We start from the raw sequence: 17,996 nt of genomic DNA on the forward strand, positions 1-17,996 counted from the left end.
CCCAATTGTCTAATCAAGAAATCAAAAGTCTCTCAATTTTTTTATCAGTTCTTTTACTGACAGTCCGAAGAATCGACAGCCTTGAAGACGTTTCCAAGGACTTATAAGACCGTCCCTAAGACTATACTAGATCAAATCAATATGGACTCACATAACATTACTTAAATGGTCAGTATTTTGTGTAGATATATGGTTTTTGAGACTCCTTCTAGTAGTGGAAGTAAATTTCTCAGTAAAAGACGTACAAATATATTTACTAGGAGTAGCCTCATGCTACCAGGGTTGCAGTAAACCCTGCAATGCCAATGAAACTCGTGCTTAATTTAAAAAAATAAATTATACCTTTATTTTCCAAAAAAAATAAATAATTAATGAATAAATAAATAAGATAATTCGAGTAAATTGAAATATTACTTTCTAATATAAGGTCCTTTTCAAAATTGAAAGGAATAATATATATATTTTAAATCATTAGATTATAGAAATAATTTCTGACATTACTTTTGCTTTTTTGTTATAATTTGCGTATAGCGTACGTCTCATATACCATTTTAAGATAAGCAAGATCCTCATTGCTGCCAAGGGGGCTACATCGATGATTAGGGTAGTCAAGACATATTATTAGTTATTTTTATTTTATTGACATACCCTATAACAACTGGCTCCTGAAATACATTCTGATAAAGTTTTAAATTGAAAGTCTAAAGATTTTTCGACGCACCCGGTACAAAAACATATAATTGATATATATAAAACAGGATTTAACAGTTGTTGGGGAGTTACAATTGTAAATCCAAAAGTAAGAGTAGAATTACGATCAATATCGAAGTAATTCTTGCATATGTCTTTGTGTATTTCCTTTTTCGCTACCCCGTCGTCACAGCTGGTTGCAGCTGATCTTATGAAAGGACATGATCATTATTCTTTCTCTCCTCAAAAACATTCTTCCAATCGTCAGGATTACCATGTTGATTTTGGCATGCTACTTTTTAGCATGCCTAAAATCCCCCCGATTAGGACAACTGTTCATGAATATAGTTCCTTCATTCCTTGATGACAAATGAGTAGCTTAATCAACTCTTTCTGTGAATGAAAAATAAAAAAGTTATAACAATAACCCATTATCTGTAAAACCATTTAGAGATACTCATGTATGATATGTAGGTCCTACGTACAAGCACATACAAATTCTCATTTATACCACCTGAATTTGATCCCAAAAGACATTTAGATGATAAATAATGATCTGAAGATGAGGTCATTGAATGTATAGATAAAGACTCTGCAATTTATGTCCACTTGGTAAAAGGAAAATAAATATATATATATAGGTATTATGTAATGTTTTTAGAGGAAAAAAGGTACTCCAATAATAATCATAATAATAATCATTAATTTATATTGGGAAATGGTCACATTTTTCATTAAGGTATCAAAAAACCTCTCTGTTTTGTTCTTAAAGAACTGCTTTAAATTAAATATCTGTCTACATTATGTAAGTACACTTTTTTATGTATAAAAAAATAGATTTTGTGTCCAGTCATTTCAAATTATCCTACACGTCGTTACACTTGCTCTACGTCGCAACCTTAAGGAAGAAAAATAAAAAGAGGCCTAAAATATGGTTGTGAATAATAATCTTCTTTGGTATACCGGGTCTATAGTGTGACCAGAGTACTGTTGCATTTAAAATGATACTAAACTAGTGATATCCTTCTAGAGGCGGTATTCTAAAGTAAAAAAACAGTCCATTGCTATCATGCCATCGAAAATAAATATTTAAAAGAGAATGATTAATAAATCAAACTAAATTTGATTTAACTCTTGAGATTTATATTGTCGCAATTTATGAAAAATCAGATAATTCCTTCAATTTCGAGTATACAAAAACAATTTTTTCAATTCATTTTCATAGTTTGAAATTTGTAAAATTCTTTTAACACAAATAACTCCACCAATAATAGCACTAGAGAACTCCAATGGGTGCCATCATATTTGATGTCTTGCAATAATTCTAAATTAATGCAATTTGTACACATCAAGTATTTTGAAGCGAAGTTATTCTTGAAAAAAACAACAACATTTTTTAGACGTTTGCAAAATCCCCAATAACTAATTACAATATCAATAAATCATCCACAACTTTAGAAAAAGTTATTGCCAATTACGTTTTGTATTTATTTGTATAAAAAAAACTACCCTTTTAAAACCTATTTTTGTAAAGTTATTTCAAGAGAATCATACAAAAATGAAAAAAAAAACAAACAAACAGAATGCTTTTAAATACCAAAGTTGGTTTTATTCACGTTGCCAATGAATCTACTCAAGATAACAGGGGCGCTTCGCCACTTGGTATATAAATAGCTCTGGAATTGGCTAACAATTAGCAACAGATTATGGGCCTTTTTGCCTTCTTCTTGGAGTGATAAAGGTTGCAATAAACATACAATAAAGATAATGACATGCAAAAGATCTTAATGGGAGTGTAGATTAAGCTTTTATGTTTTAAGTTATATACATATAGAAACAAAGAGAAGGATTTGCTTTTCATTTTCAAGTATCCTTATAGTTGGTGGGCTTACATTTGATTGATATACATATCTTTATAAAAAGAAAAGCCTCAAATTTGGCAGTTTACATACCTATATATCTATAGTGTACATATATACATGTATAAATATCAATAATGATAGTAATAACTCATCATGAAGTATGTTCAAAAACTATATTTTGTACCCTTTTCTTGGCGAATGAATCACCATCACCGTAGTTCTTTTTTTATTTCCAGAGTATATATGTTATTTACATACATACTTGGACATGATCTATATAAGACAATATATGTAGATATACATAAACTCTACACATACCAAAGTAACTAATGATACTTAGCAATGCGAAGAAACATCAATTGTCTAGAGTAATGGGGATAAAATACTAACTTGTAAGTATGAGGGAGAATGAATAGAATGGAATATATGTGTATGTATGTGTAAGGACCACTTCAATTCAGAGTGACGAATGACCAGGAACGTTAATAGTACATTTATATATGGTTAGTTACTTACTTTCATTGGTTCATGTCTCTCATCTCTTCATCTAGATACGTGTGTAGTATGAGATCCAAAGTCTGTACTAAGTAGTTTTTGAGGAGAGGAAAACGAAACTTTGGGAATCAATTGGATCTGAGTTTTGATCATATGAGTGCAATGGCTTATGGATCCTCTATTTCAATCTGTCAGCTCCATAAAAGATACAAAATAACCCTTGTAAAGAACGAGAGCTATAAAGTGATGAAAATCCGGTGTATTTCTTTTAGCCCGCCCATTTTTTTAAAATGTGTTATCTGAAGAATGAATTTTCTTTTTTACTACTACTAAACTTTTTGTATGACCATAAAAGACGGAGAGTAATCTTGAAGATTTGTTGGGGAGCTGTAATTGTAAGTCCTTGTTAGACTCGGAGTAATTCTTGCCAATGTCCTTCTCCCCCTCCTCTCGCGTCAACAGCTGACGGTAGCTGATCTAATGAAAAGTTATGACAACTAAGCCACTCTCCTCAATAACAACATTCTTCAAATAGTCAGAGTTCCTTTTCCTTCACTTTTTTTTTCTTAGCATTCCCAAAATACACACAATTTTCATATCTAGAGATTTCCTATCCCTCTGTAAGATGCGGCTTTCAATGATACCATAGACAGATTGAGACACTTTATCCTTGTGACGCATGTAATTATTTCTTATATTCGCAGAATTTACTTTGTTAATTCAATTAAGAGAATGAGCTCATGGAGGTTGTGTTCTTAGTTATAAAGTACTCTAAAAATATATTCAATCTCTTTAATGCACAAATAAAGTTACTTCATCCAAATATTGATCACGTGGTCTTCGTGACGTCACTTGGCGGTTAACTTTAGAAGAGACTGATGTGCCTTTAAACATCAACTCCCTGATGGGAGAGTGACAGACGGAACAAAATGAATTTGTTCAAAAAATATGGAAGGGTAATGAACGTAATATGTTTTGGCTGAATGCAGGTGTGAAAGTTAGAAAATAAACAATACTCCTACTCTATATCTAGCAATGATATAGTCAGGAATCAGAGCGATGTCAATACTCAATTCTACTACGAGCTTTACATGGACTAAGGGAGTGTGCATCACAATAAGGCATGGTCAAACTTAAAAAAATATCTATTCCACAAGGTGGTGTGGCAGTTTGGTGATTGTTGTTTAAAAATATGGCCTTTACTTGTAAATTTTTTCACAGCAACTTCTATGGGAGTTACATACCGGGTGGGGGAAAAATCTGTACACTTTCAACCGAGAATTTTATCAAGATGTATTTCAGCAACCAGTGGTAATAGGGAATGTCAATAAAATAAAAATAACTAATATGATATCTCGGCTACCTTAATCATCATCGATGCAGCCACCCTTAGCAGCAATGATGGCTTCCAGGCGGCCACGGAAGGCCTTGCACCCATTGCAGATGTAGTACTCAGACATGGAATCCCAGTGTGCTTGAGGTTGTTAATATTTGGGTGACGAACGGTGCAGGCCCTGGACTCAATATGCGCCCAAAAAGTGAAGTCCAATGTGCTGGCATTTGTTGAGTAGGGGGGGAGGGGTCACATTTTCTTTGACAAGGAAGGGGATTTGTCCTACGACCACTTTTGGGCCTTTTTGGACGTGTGTGCTGAAACACCACGTTCATGTCTGGGTAGTTGGTCTGAACCCATGATAATATGGCAATCTCCCTTGTTTTCTTGCCAGCGTCCTAAAGTGTGTGGATCAAAATTTGATGGTCACGTTCAGATGGCATTTTCTCAGTTTCTAAGACGCATAGGATTATCTAGTTTTTTTTGTTTATTTTTATTTTTAGTATTTGATCGGAACAATTTTACCACATTCACAAAAACCTTGGTTTATTTAGCAGAAACGATGTGTAAAGATTTTTTCCCTGCACCCGGTACATCTATGACTTTGTTTCCTTTATTGTCATCTTATAAGTTAACCAAATAAGTCAATCATACCAACTGCTGTTTATCTCTTAAGTACTTCCAGACTATAAGTATATGTAATTTTATTACTTATGACATCGTATATTTATCAAAAATAATAAATTGTGAAATAGTCATGAAGTATCAAGTCTATGAGGGAATAGACAGCTGACAATAAAAGACAGTAGGAATTTTTGTCTTAGCGATATTGAGCTATATTTTGTAATACATAATATCATCATTCAGGGGGTTGTGTGTGTTCTTTTGGCGTAAGATGGCTTTGTTTACAAAACTAATATAAGTAAACAACGCTAATGCCCTCCACCCCCCTCAATTTAAAAACTGTAGGAATATACCTGTTAAAAAGACCTAAGTGAATTGTGTTATCATGAGAATAGATCATATGAACGTGATGTAAAATGAATTTATGTTGATATCGTATCCATTGATAAATAATTAAATTCTTACAATACGACGGCATTAAATTTTTTTTTTCAATAGAAACACCTGTCTCTTGATTTAATGCATATGCCAAAATGAGCATTGAATACTTAATTAAACAAAGCCGTGCTTTCTAATCGAAAAGATTTCGCATTTCGTGAACATATGATATACTTGTACATACAAATTTAAATATATGTATATTGCTTACACATATATCTGATTCTACACATTATGTCCCTCAGTTGAGGCAGTAGACATACCTTCAAAGCACTTTTACATGCTCAAATAAATAATAAAGAATATTTATTTGATTTTATTCTTTTTTATAAATTTGAACTATGATTTATGAACACCCGAATATATAACTAATGGCAAATTACAACAAGACAAGGAAGAATAATGTTTTTTCGATGAAAAGATTTATGGTGAAATACAAAGCTTATTCCAATGTTTGTGTATGTACATAAACATTTCCTTAAATGTATATTTATTGTTTTTTTTTTGGGTGGGTTGGCAGGGGAGTTGGTTAAGTTTATTGGAGAGTTATTTCAGGTTAATGTGATGCTCAGAGATGAAGAAACAATCCTGAAAGTCAATTCATGATCCATGTTTGATCTAAGCTTTTTTTTCTTCTTCTATACATTGACTCACGAATTTTCGTCTCAAAGAGTAACTCCATAGAGATTTTAAATAATGTAAACAACCAATGTAATTGATTTGAATGAAATTTGACCTAGTTTTAGGGCTAAATTTGATCCATAGTATGATTTATGAGCACATTAAGTCATGTTTTTTTCTTCAACATTCACCTCAAAGCCATTTCCGACTTTACACACGGTGTAAGCCTCACTAAAACAAAATGTAAATAGTATTTTGTTCTCAGCTTTTGATATTTCCGCTTCTTTTCCACATAAAAATGCTCGAAATGTTGATTGGACAAATTCGAATAACTTGTTTTGAATTGTGAACAATTCCAATAATTATTGAATAATCATTCTATGTATAAATGGGAAGCATTGGCTAACTATTACTAATTTTGAAAGCCTTTGTCATCTTCTTTCCTTTTGAAAGAAAGGTTGAAGTGTACAATAGAAGTAACAGCCTTTTCAAAGACTGTATTTCAAAATTATTCAATATAATCTAATAAAAATAGTCTTATATAATAAAAAAAAACAACTTTATATAGTTACTATATATCATTTAAATTTTTTAACATATTGAAGGCAGTCGAGATTTGCACATCATCATGATCTTGGATCACTTATTTTTAAATTCTAATTCAAACAGACTCCTGGATATTAAAATTGGTTCCTGATACCAATTCAAACGAACTTAATTTCATTTTCAGCTCATTTTAAACATCACAAATTCTTAGATCTAATTATAAAACTACTCAGAAGATCTTAAGCATGCATATTTGTTTTGTTCATATACCGGGTGGGCAACATAATTTCCTTTTTTATAATGTATGATAATCAGGCTGTAGAAGTACCGGATGTGGCGAAAATTTTTTAACACTTTCAATCTAGAACTTTATCAAGATGTATTTCAGCAACTAGTTGAAAAAGGGTATGTCAATAAAATAAAAATAACTAATATGATGTCTTGGCTACATTAATCATCGATAAGGTCCCCGTCGGCAGCAATGATGGCTTCCAGGTGGCTACAGAAGGCCTTGCACCCATTGCAGATGTAGTCCTCAAACATGACATCCCATTACTGGTTGTCGGTGTCGTTGATATTGCTAATAATTGGGTGACAGACGTAGCAGGCCTTGGGCTCAACATGCACCCCGGAAGGGTAATGGGTTCGCATCTGGTGAGTAGAGGGGGCACATTTTCCTTCGCAAGCAAGGCAATTGCCCTCCAACCACTTCTGGGCCTTTTTGGATGTGTGTGTGGACACACCATCCTGCAGGAACACCACGTTCATGTCTGATTAGTTGGTCTGGACCCATGCTAACAAAGCAATCTCTGTTTGTTTTGGGCCTGGGTCCAAAAGTGGGCGGACTGAAATTCGTTCATCACGTTAAGATTACATTTTCTCGGCTTCTTAGACACTAAGGAAGATCTAGTTTTTTTTGTTTATTTCATTTTTGGTATTTGATCGGAACAATTTTACTGCATTCACAAAAACTTTGTTTTATGTAGCAAAAACGAAATGTAAAGATTCTTTCACTGCTCCTGGTACTAGCTGGACAGACATGGTTTTCTAGATGCAATATTTTATAGTTTTCTTAAAAATACAGTAAATTGCTGTCATGTGTCATTTACGTTGAAAATAAATATTGCCAAAAAAAATGTTTGACAGAATATTTACAAAATTAAACTAATAATAATTTAGCTCCTCCAGTTAATTAATTTAATGTCTAATATATCCAAAACCATTTTTTCGATTGATTGATTGCCATTATCTGAAATTATCAATTATAACAGGGATAATAATAATTTCAAAGAGCTAAAATTGATGTCATAAGATTTGGTGTTTTTTGGACCAATTCTAGATTGGTACAGTTTGTCCAAATCAAGTAATTGGAATCGAATTTATTTGGAAAAACCAACATTTTTTAGACCATTGCAGAATATCCTAATTCCTTAATCAACGAATCATCTAAAATTATTAAATAAGATATGTTGCCAATTACATTTTTCATCTTTTTGTAAAAAGTAATTATCCCTATAAATCATTTGAATGAAAAGTTTTTTTAAGAGATATAAAAAAATAGAAAAAAAAAATAACTTGGTGTTTAAATACTGAAGTTAGGTTTATTCAGTGAATGGACAATGGGGAACGTCATAGAATTTTACAAACTATGTCAAACAAAACGGACACATTTAAAACGATACTTTACTAAGTTAACATTGGAACCGGTTTTTGTTGCCCCATTAAAACATACAAAATGAGGAATATTGTCCTTTATAAAACTTGGAATAATGAAAACTGTTTTTTTTTTAAATTTCATCAAATTTTTGAGCTAGCCCCTTCACCAAAAATCCATGCAAAAACCCTGCAGAATCTTCAGTAAGTGCAGGTCAATCGCTTTTAACGACATTATAAAAGAAATACTTGTAATCAAAAAATACGAAAACACCCATACTTATTTCTGTAGAGAAACAGTACAAAAATATTGGTAGCGTGATACGACTTCTAGGGACTCTTTAAAGTAATTTGTTATATGTGACTTCTCTTTGATCTTGTACTCAGTTTTAAAAATAGATCTTTCATTTGCATGTTTGGGTATACTAAGCTCCGTAGCAACTCCAAAAGTAAGCCAAAGAATGGCAGATACATATTTATAAATCTGCATTATTGTAGAAAGAAAAAATTATAAAATATTAAATGTTGCAATGACTATTTTGGGCTATCTATCCAGGGGGGGGGAGGTCATATTATTGAGTATAAAAGCAATTAGCGAAAAGAAAGACGGAATCCGGAGCAGTGCAACACCTTTCTTTTTAAACCTCTTTTTTATTTTTCGCAATCATGTATAAAAAAATGTTCTAGCTATAATATGTTACTCCAAGAAGTTGTAATGCCTTGTTTATTTGAGGCCTCTTTTAAGACAGGTATGGTAGTGTACTAGCTTGGCTTTCTCTTCCTTCTGAATGTTTGATTGTAATTAGAAATGGGAAGTTAGGGGCAAAGGCAAATCTCTAGAGTGTTTTTTTTTTCTTCATTGATTTGTGATCTGTGTTTGTTTATTTCCGGTGTCAGTTGATATGATTGAGGTAAGCACATGAATATTGAATGACTTTTAAATGAGGCAGTTATTTCTATGTCAATGTATCATTACTCACACTCTAAGTACGTATGAAGATACCAGCTTTTGGCTCATGTCCAGTTTTATTTATTTGTCATAAGTATACTTTCTTATCAGTTTGAATCGAACTTACTTTATGTCAAGGATTTGAAATAATAAGAAAAAAAAAACAATTGAATGACTTTCTAATTTTTCTCTCTTTTCCAGGACGAATTCATCCCCAGTCGACTATGAAAAGGCTGAACGTGAATATCCTTATATCATTCCTCAATGGATATTCGCATTGGAGTTTATCTAAGAAATTTGGGTCCTATGTCCTCAAGTTTAATGCTGGTATTGGCTTAAAACATCGGATTACAAAGTTTAATCCACGAAAATGGAACGACAAGAAATGTATTAAAAAAAAGATAGCTCCGGCATCCATTGATAAAGGCGGAGCCAATGTGTCTCCATCAAAAAAAAAGAAGGGCAATGAAAAGAAAAAGATTGAAAAACATGTGCAAAACGGGAGTCGACTCTATCATCATCAACAAACCAAAAAGCACCCCAAAGTTCGCCAACGTATCAACTCTGGAGAAGGGAGCTCCGAAGCGGATTCCTTATCATGGGATGACTACGATGTTGCTGCTCACAAAAGGAGACAGGGAATACATACCCTTGAGAACGTTGAGTCTCTCATCTCAACTTATTCCTCTCCTTCCCTAAGCTCTTCTTCCGCCTCATCCAAGGAGTCCACTCCAGAGATGCACCAGGAAGGAAAACTTTTACTTCAGGAAATGAAGGAACTCAGAAAGGAGATTAAGAAAATGGGAGATACTTCTGTCCTTGAGAACAACACTCACTCCAAGGTGATACAACTACTTCCAACGGACTATTCAATTGAGGAACTCCAAGAAATGATGAACAAAATGGAGGAAGAGGATCGTTGTTGGGATTCTGGATATAATGATAAGGAATTTTCATCTGATAAGGAAGAAGATATGCGATTCAAAGAGATTTCATCCGAGAGAGAGTACTCTGAGAGCATTGTTCCGGAGGACTTTGATGAAAAGCTTCAAGAAAGTGATGATGAAGAAGTCCCTTTTGATCTCGAAGAAGTTCATTCCTCACACGAAGAAGAGGATGAAGTATCTATATCAGAATCTTTAGGCTCATCCATTGTTGTGGAGCTGAGTACTTCCTCAAAAAACATGGCTCAATACATTGGGGCTACTACAGGAGCACGTACTCAAATTTCCAAAAATCAAAAGAAAAAACAAAAAAGGCAAAGAGCAAAGTTACGCCATAAAAACGTGACGCGATACACAGCTCCCATCGCTCCTTCAGGAAGCCGGAACAAACGCTCAGCTTGGTCTCCCTATCACACAACAAGGTGGGCCAATTACTGTGCAAATACTCCAACCCCAGACAAAGAAATTGTTGCAGGCATGGACTCCATTCTGGGTAGGGAAACCATAAATAAAAACTTGACTCCCACTCCTATCATGAAGGGACGGACCGTCATCTACAAGAACCTCTTCGCATGGGAAGTTTCATTTTGTGATACAAAGGAGCGTTACAAGGAATTACTTCAAAAGAAATTTGTTCAGGATCAGTTAAAGCTTCAATCCATCCTGGACAATAGCTTTCATTCAGAGAACACAATGGCCATTGGAAGAAGCATTACGGTTTCTTAAAGGCACATCTCTCGTTTTTATTTTCTAGTCATAAATCTTCCTCTTTTAAAAAGAAGGAGTCTGACTCCAACAGAAAGTAACGGAGGAGTCCCGTGATTAAAATTATCCTATCCATGTATAGTTTTTCGGAGTGTCAAGTCTGATGATTAAGCAAAGAGCTTGTCTCTCGATTAATCTACATACCTATTAAAAGTTATAGAATCATTTTATGGATATTGAGTGAAACCTTTTGGAATTCAAAAACAAGAAACAAAGTCTCTTCATTTTTGAATGTGGTGTGAAGACTCATAGTCTTGGATTTGGAGTACATTACTTCATACTGAAACTTCATTCAACCATCATAATAAGCTATTTTTCAGTTTCTGTAAACTATTTATAAATATCTTTTTCTTTGCACAGAGTATTTTGTCAAAACAAAAAAAAAAAAAAAAAAAACATATTCTCATCAACACTTACCTAAATCCGTATATGACTAGTTATAGGCTTCCATTATAAAAGAACAAAACGTGTATTTCCCTGTATTGTTACGAAGATTGGTGATTTTATATTTTTTATACTGATCTTGAAAATGTATTTTTTGTTTGCTTGTAAAAAAACATAAAAAAACCCTACTGAGTTAATCCGGGAAAACCATCCCAAATGTGTTACAAGTTTTTTATTATGAATGGTTACTTCCATATTGTATCAATCACTCTATAAGTGGATTCTTCTGTCCTTGAGAGAAAGAAAATTCTATTTTCATTAGGTCCATATTTTAAGAGGGCAGAGTGGAGGGGGGTTAAGTATGCAAGATAATATGGCATCTTATATATATATATAGTATTATTATTAACTAGTATATATTTTTAATTTCCGCAATATTCCTCCTTCAAAAGTAAGGAAATGACTTGTTTTTTTTTTAACCAAGAATTGAAATACTATGAAAACTTTATATATTAAAAATTCATATTGTAAAGTCAAGCAATTTGGTATAGGTATACAGTGTGCGGTAGTGAATCGTGAAGTAATTGATTCTCGTGTACAATTTTGCACCAGATTCTCAAAAATAAAAGAGGGAGATAATTGATTTTTTTACTGGTTTATTGGGATTGGGTCCTTCGCTGAATCATTTCTCAAAATTGCATCCCTTGGCCACCAGCGTGGCTTTGATCCTGGGGCAGAAGACCAAGCACGTGTTCCTCACAAAGTCCTCGCTCATGTCCTCTCACTCCTTGTCCACCGCAGCCTTCAGGGATTCCGCATCGGGTTGAGAGGTCGCAGAAACCTTCCTCTTAACGGTGACCCACACCCCATAGTCTAGGGGGTTCAGATCCGGGCTTGACAGCAGCCAACATCCCTTCTAGGGCGTCATTGGGATTATAATTTGTGGAAGGTTTGGTTTTTGATTTTTTTTTTGAAAAAAAAATCAAAAAATTAACAAAAAAATTCAATTATTAAATTTTTTGAAAATTTTTTTTTTAGAAGTTCATAACTATTTGTTTTGGAAGTAAAATTTCTAATATTAAATTCCGAAAATTGGCCATTTTTCTCATTCTTTTCAATGGGCTCCTGTCTATCTTCTCCTTCACTGAGTCAAAAAAGTCTGGATACCGAATTTTGTGGAGAATATAGCTGCCAGGACTCTGTGCAAGGCTCAGGCCATCCTTTTCAGCCTCTTCATCTAGAAAACGAGTATTTCCTAGCAGCCGATGATCCTGACAATTTTTTCCACCTTCACATGGGCGTCGATCAAGTTGGATATCCTTTTCCTTTGAAGCTCCATCGTCGCTCGCGTACGTAATAGGAATATTTTTTAAAAACAAAAAATTGTAACTTAAAATAGTTTAAAATAAGGGGTACGAACCCTATACAAGTTTACACTGTATGATTCGTTGCCGCACACCCTATATTAATTCGACATTCACAAAAAAAAAAAAACCTTCTGCTCAGAGACTTGACCCTAACTTCAAATCTTCCATTGTTTATCTTATGTAGTAATAATATGAATATTTTATTATTTCGACGCCTTTAAAAGATTTTCTTTTTGTTTTTACTTGAATTTAAACAAGTTTTATTTACACCTTTTTTTCTTCGAATGAATGCAATATGTACAATATCAACTCACCTATCATTTGGGATTCCTCCGGGGTAGAGTTTGGACATTGTGAAGTGCATTTTTTTAGGTTGTTATTTATTTTCCTTTGGTTGTGAGGGACCATTATATCCTCTGCTGTTACAGCTACCTCCACAAGTCGTGCACAGACGCACAGGTAAAAAACACACACGAATGATTGTGAGTAGAAATACTCAGTTGTCTAAAGAAATTCACCTAGTTAACATCATGTAATATATATATATATATATTCAGAATGGTTGTATTATTTGGAAGAAAGAGGTGAGATACAAATTCACATTTGACTAAAAAAAAAACACCACCCGAATAATGTTTTTTCTTGCAGAGTTATTCTGAGTAGGGGTTTCATCATCCTAGTACTGCTGTTAGTTGGCTACTGGTGCAGTCAAAGATCTATTCTTCCTCGTCAAGGTATTCACGAGAGGAGAATCCTTGCTGAAACCACGACTCTCAAATTTGATCCACAGAATGAAACACCAGAGTTTGATGAGAGTGAAATTGTGGATCCAAGTTTCTCAGTGACTGCCCCTACGGGCGAGGAGCTCACAAAAAAGCCCATAGTCAACAATAAGGGCAAAAGTTCTTTACCTGTAGTATACACCAAGAAATTAAAAGACTACATATTCGAAAGAGAGTCACATTTCTTAGTACCTGAAACAACTTCGTCCGAGGTCCACTTCTATTTATTCGGAAAAAACATTGAGTCCTTGAATTTGCATCATAGTTTATTCAATAATGATCGAGGAACTTTCATCACTCCAACTTTTGATTGCAAAGCAAATCTCTCTGAGGCCAACGTGTCCTTGATCTACGAAAAAAATTCCATTTTTAAAGACATTTTTAACGATAAAAGTACTTTTAAATCTGAGTACATACCGCAAATCTGTTCATTATTCAAAATCAAAATGATTGAGTTGGATAAACTCTCGAAAATGGAAGAAGGTTCACAGCTTGTTTTTAACTTCCGGGATCCAAGGGAAAAGCTCAAGAATGTAAAGGAGGCTAAATCACTCTGTAGACAAATCCAATTTGATTTGAAATTCATTGAATCCCTCCCAATGGAGCGAGTCATTCGACTCAGATTCGAAGATCTTTTTGCTAAACCTCAAAATGAGATACAAAGGCTATTGAGGAAACTCGGACTTGGTATCAATCCCAAGGACGAAGATTGGAAGAAGGATATTGCTCTTCCAGAGGGATGGGATCTAGCGGGAAATTCTCTGACTAAAATCAATAAATGGAGATCGAGACTAAGCCTGGATGATATCAATATAATAGAGAATGAATGTCGTGAAGTCATAAGTAAAATGGAGTATCATATCGTTTCATGAAAGGGGATTTGTCTTCTTGAACGAGTGTAAAGGGGCTCCTACTCCTGAATCATGGGATGGATAAAGGCTGATAAGGCCTAGTCAATTCGTAGAAATTGTGAATACTTTGGTTTTTATAAAACTTTTTCTTTCAGTAAAGAAGTATGAATATTAACTAATCCAAGCGAAAATTATAATCTAAGGCTTAATTTACTACGTCAATAACTTTTAATTATTGTTATTTTAGTCGTTGCTCTAATAAAGTAGTAATTTAACAAAATGCTTCATGTTCAAAAAATCAACTCTTGTGTTCTCTAACGAAGGTCCCATTTTTTATTCATTCAAACGTAATGCATACGAGTATAAATATATATTTTTATATATACACTTGCCTCATTACTTAAGCCACTTCGTGTATATACAAGTATAACAAAGGAACTTTCAAGGTGAAATATGTAGTAAGAATCATAAATAAAAAACTAATGTAGCAATGGGTTTATTTATTTGATTGATTGAATTATAGTACACTATTCCAATGTAACCAAACATATTATTAAACTGTGGTCGTCCTTTCCAGTTCTAGGTTATTAGATTATAAATTTAAGTCCTTAACTACAGAATTGTAGATAATTTTATGCTTCTTGTAGGATTTGTGTTGCCACGATACCAACATTTTAGTAAGTGTTTCCGCATCAAAATTAGCATCAATGTTTGGATACTTTTTGACTAAAAATATGAAGGGTAGTTCTTTTAAACCTTTGCAATTTTCTCTGCACTCATCCAATCTCCTTACAAACCGGTTTAATACAAACAAACACTAATGGAGAGTAAGTACGGTACAAATGTCACTCTGCCACGTCAGTTGCTAATTATGCTTCTTTACGCCAACATACCTCCGTCTTCTTTTAATCAGGAACTAAAGTGTTGTACACGTTTGTGTATTTTGTGAAATTTAAATGGTAAAATAGACAACGCAATTTTGGATAAAGTGGTCGGGCTCACTACTCGATTCGTCCAAAAAATAAGAAAATGTTTGTGGAAGTGCACTGAAACTGCAGATGATTTCCCAGTAGCAGCCAAAATCGTAACTCGAGGATGTTTAGCAGAAAGTCATATTAATGTCCTTAGGTTTATGAAGGTCAAGTACACACAGCAAGTTCTTGTTCTTGGAGTTGTTAGCAGCCATGGTTTGGATTATGCCTGAAGGTCAAAGCTAAAGTCTACATCAGTGTTCTGACAACCAAAGTCTTTCCCTGGATCCCCAGCATCATAAAAGATCGTTCTTGGATCTGGAAACAAGACAGGACACCCTATCACACTGAAAAAATAACACTCGCTTTTCTTAATTCTGAGAATGTAATGTACGTCCTGCCGAGTTCTTGGCCTCTTAACTCGCCGGAATTGAATCTTTTAGACTATCTTGTGTGGTACAATGTTGAATAGGTTTTCAATGATACCTGAAATCTAGGATCAAGAGGGTATTCCAGACTTTATCCAGTTTTTGTGGACGTTGTGAAGTGTCGTCCGAGCTAATTGCGATTTTATTGATTGAATGTCAAATTTATGTTGAATTGTTTTTTTTTTGAAAATTGAATAAAATCAGTTTAGAAACAAAGTCACATCAACAGGTTTTTTCTCGGCGTGCAAACGATTAGATTAACCACCCTTTACAACAAAAATGTTGTTACGAGCAGTTCATATGTTCTTAAAGCGGAGAGGGTAGAAAAGGAGCTGGCTCAGATAACTAAAATTTATACAATTCTATAGGGGTTTCAGTACTTATTAATTAGATTTAATTGAAATATCAGAATTTCCCATCGACATAAAGTAGAATTCAATACAGATATTATTTAAAAAAATGAAGTTTTTTCCAGATTTTTTTGGGAAATTTGTCCATTTTATTTAATAATGATATCAATTTTAGTAACCAAGATGTTTTCAATTATAATACAAATTGAGACTTCAGTGAAAACAATATAGAACAATGTTTTCCCAGTTAGTTCATAAATTGATGGGCTTAGGTTACTTGCGAACCAATACTCATATGACGTAATGACGCAGTAAATATCCGTTTCATAACCAATTTATTTTAAAAGTGGCGTAGCCCGGAGCCACACCATATAGTCCTTGTATAACGAACAAAGTTGGTTTTTTGTCTACTATTTGTAACCTAGAGAATGATTTAATTTATTAAACAAGTCTTTTGCTTATACGAGAGTAATTATCACTGCATGGCTTGTAGCTAATATTTGAAAACTAATTAAAATAAAAAAAATATCTCCTAATAATTGAAACTATCAAACAAACTCCTATCTTTTTATCAGCTATAAAAAAATAATGTCACACATCTTTTATATAGGGATACTTTCGTATCAATAAGTTAAGAGCAAACATTATACCAATATCTTACTCCAAAGAATTTCTGTGGTAGTCTCTTCCACTTTAAAAGTATAAAATCGTACTCAATAGTCCAACTTACAAAAGTTCATTTTATGGTTCCATACAAAAAAATCCTTTATTTTACATTATTTTTTGTACCCTATGAATCGAGTTAAAAAAATACTAATTGAATTGAGCTTCCATTTGAAGATTACAATTGTATATGATGAATTAAAGGAGTCGAATAATAAAGTATGTACATTATACCTATTTTGAATAGGTCCAGAAAAACTAAAAAGACTACAGTCCTAACCGTTTAATCAAAATAAAATTTGTCAGTAATAAAACATGAGATTATGAGTAGGTTATGGTGACTACAACAGCTGAAATGAAGTAGTTACTTAATTCGTCCTTTCAGCTGTTCAGTATAACATCTTTCAAAGAGACAAGATACCTTAAGTTTAAAGTAGAAGGCGTGTGGCAGGAACTTGTTATTATACGTTCTAGCTATCATTTATAATTTTCTTCACTTTTTTATTCTTTAATATATGTAAGACGGAGTAATCGGTTCTTAGGACTGTTTATTGGTAAAAAAGATCAAACCGATAAAAGAAAAGACTAATAAAGATGGGGAAATGATTAAATCAGTCCTAGAATCAATCCAACACTAATTTAATTATGGATTTACATTATTTTCGTCTCGAATCTAAAACTCACTTATTATTGTTATTTAAGTAATAAAAGACGATAATCACTAGTAAATTTTTTAACCGCAGTAGGTTTGGCATTTAAAGCCTTTAAAAAAACAAACAAAAAAACAACATGTTCTTGAGTATAATTTCGAATTCAAAGCCATATTTTGAAATGAAATAACTATACATATATTTAGATGAAAATTTAAGGTAATAAAAATTGATACAAAAAGTATGATTTTGATTTATTTTTTCAGTTTAACTTTTATTTGTCTTATATAATATTTAATACAAAGGCAATATAAGGTTGCATGAAAATGTTTTGAAATTAATCATATTTAAGTTGATTACTTGACTAATTATGATGAGTAATTAATATTCTGGAGGTAGGAAGATTAATCCCTATTTAATATCCTTCTTATCCAATAAATTTGATTAGTATTTATTAAAGATTAAGTCATCTAATCGACTTATTTATATTTAATTTCTGGGCTTTTCATGTCTCTAAAATATTCATTACTACTTAAAATTAATCAAATAATTGACGCCTTGACCTTGTATTCCCTTTACAGAATTCACACTGATAATTCAATAAAAAGTGTTAATAAATTGAAGATGCAA

At 33.1% G+C, this 17,996-nt stretch overlaps 2 protein-coding genes across 4 annotated transcripts in view; both read left to right on the forward strand.

The window, feature by feature from the left end:
- The window catches only part of LOC121116375 (uncharacterized), a 42,951-nt gene extending 31,450 nt beyond the window's left edge, over positions 1 to 11,501 (forward strand). The window contains exons 1-2 of one of the 3 annotated variants that reach the window (XM_071887541.1): positions 8,863 to 9,173; positions 9,413 to 11,501. In XM_071887541.1, coding sequence (XP_071743642.1) covers positions 9,436 to 10,881 — 1,446 coding nt within the window. In that variant the 5' untranslated portion in view covers positions 8,863 to 9,173; positions 9,413 to 9,435 and the 3' untranslated portion in view covers positions 10,882 to 11,501. Of the gene's footprint in view, positions 1 to 8,862; positions 9,174 to 9,412 lie in introns of those variants that run through there. The other 2 variants (XM_040710623.1, XM_040710625.2) reach the window with 2 other exon arrangements.
- A 1,590-nt stretch (positions 11,502 to 13,091) lies between these two features.
- LOC121116376 (uncharacterized) lies at positions 13,092 to 14,584 on the forward strand. Its single transcript, XM_040710626.2, has 2 exons — positions 13,092 to 13,255; positions 13,320 to 14,584. The coding sequence occupies exons 1-2, from the start codon at positions 13,230 to 13,232 to the stop codon at positions 14,323 to 14,325; spliced, it is 1,032 nt and encodes a 343-aa protein (XP_040566560.1). The 5' UTR covers positions 13,092 to 13,229; the 3' UTR covers positions 14,326 to 14,584.
- The last annotated feature ends 3,412 nt before the right edge of the window (positions 14,585 to 17,996 follow it).

This window comes from Lepeophtheirus salmonis, chromosome 4, assembly GCF_016086655.4.
Source record: "Lepeophtheirus salmonis chromosome 4, UVic_Lsal_1.4, whole genome shotgun sequence".
NCBI lineage: Eukaryota > Metazoa > Arthropoda > Copepoda > Siphonostomatoida > Caligidae > Lepeophtheirus > Lepeophtheirus salmonis.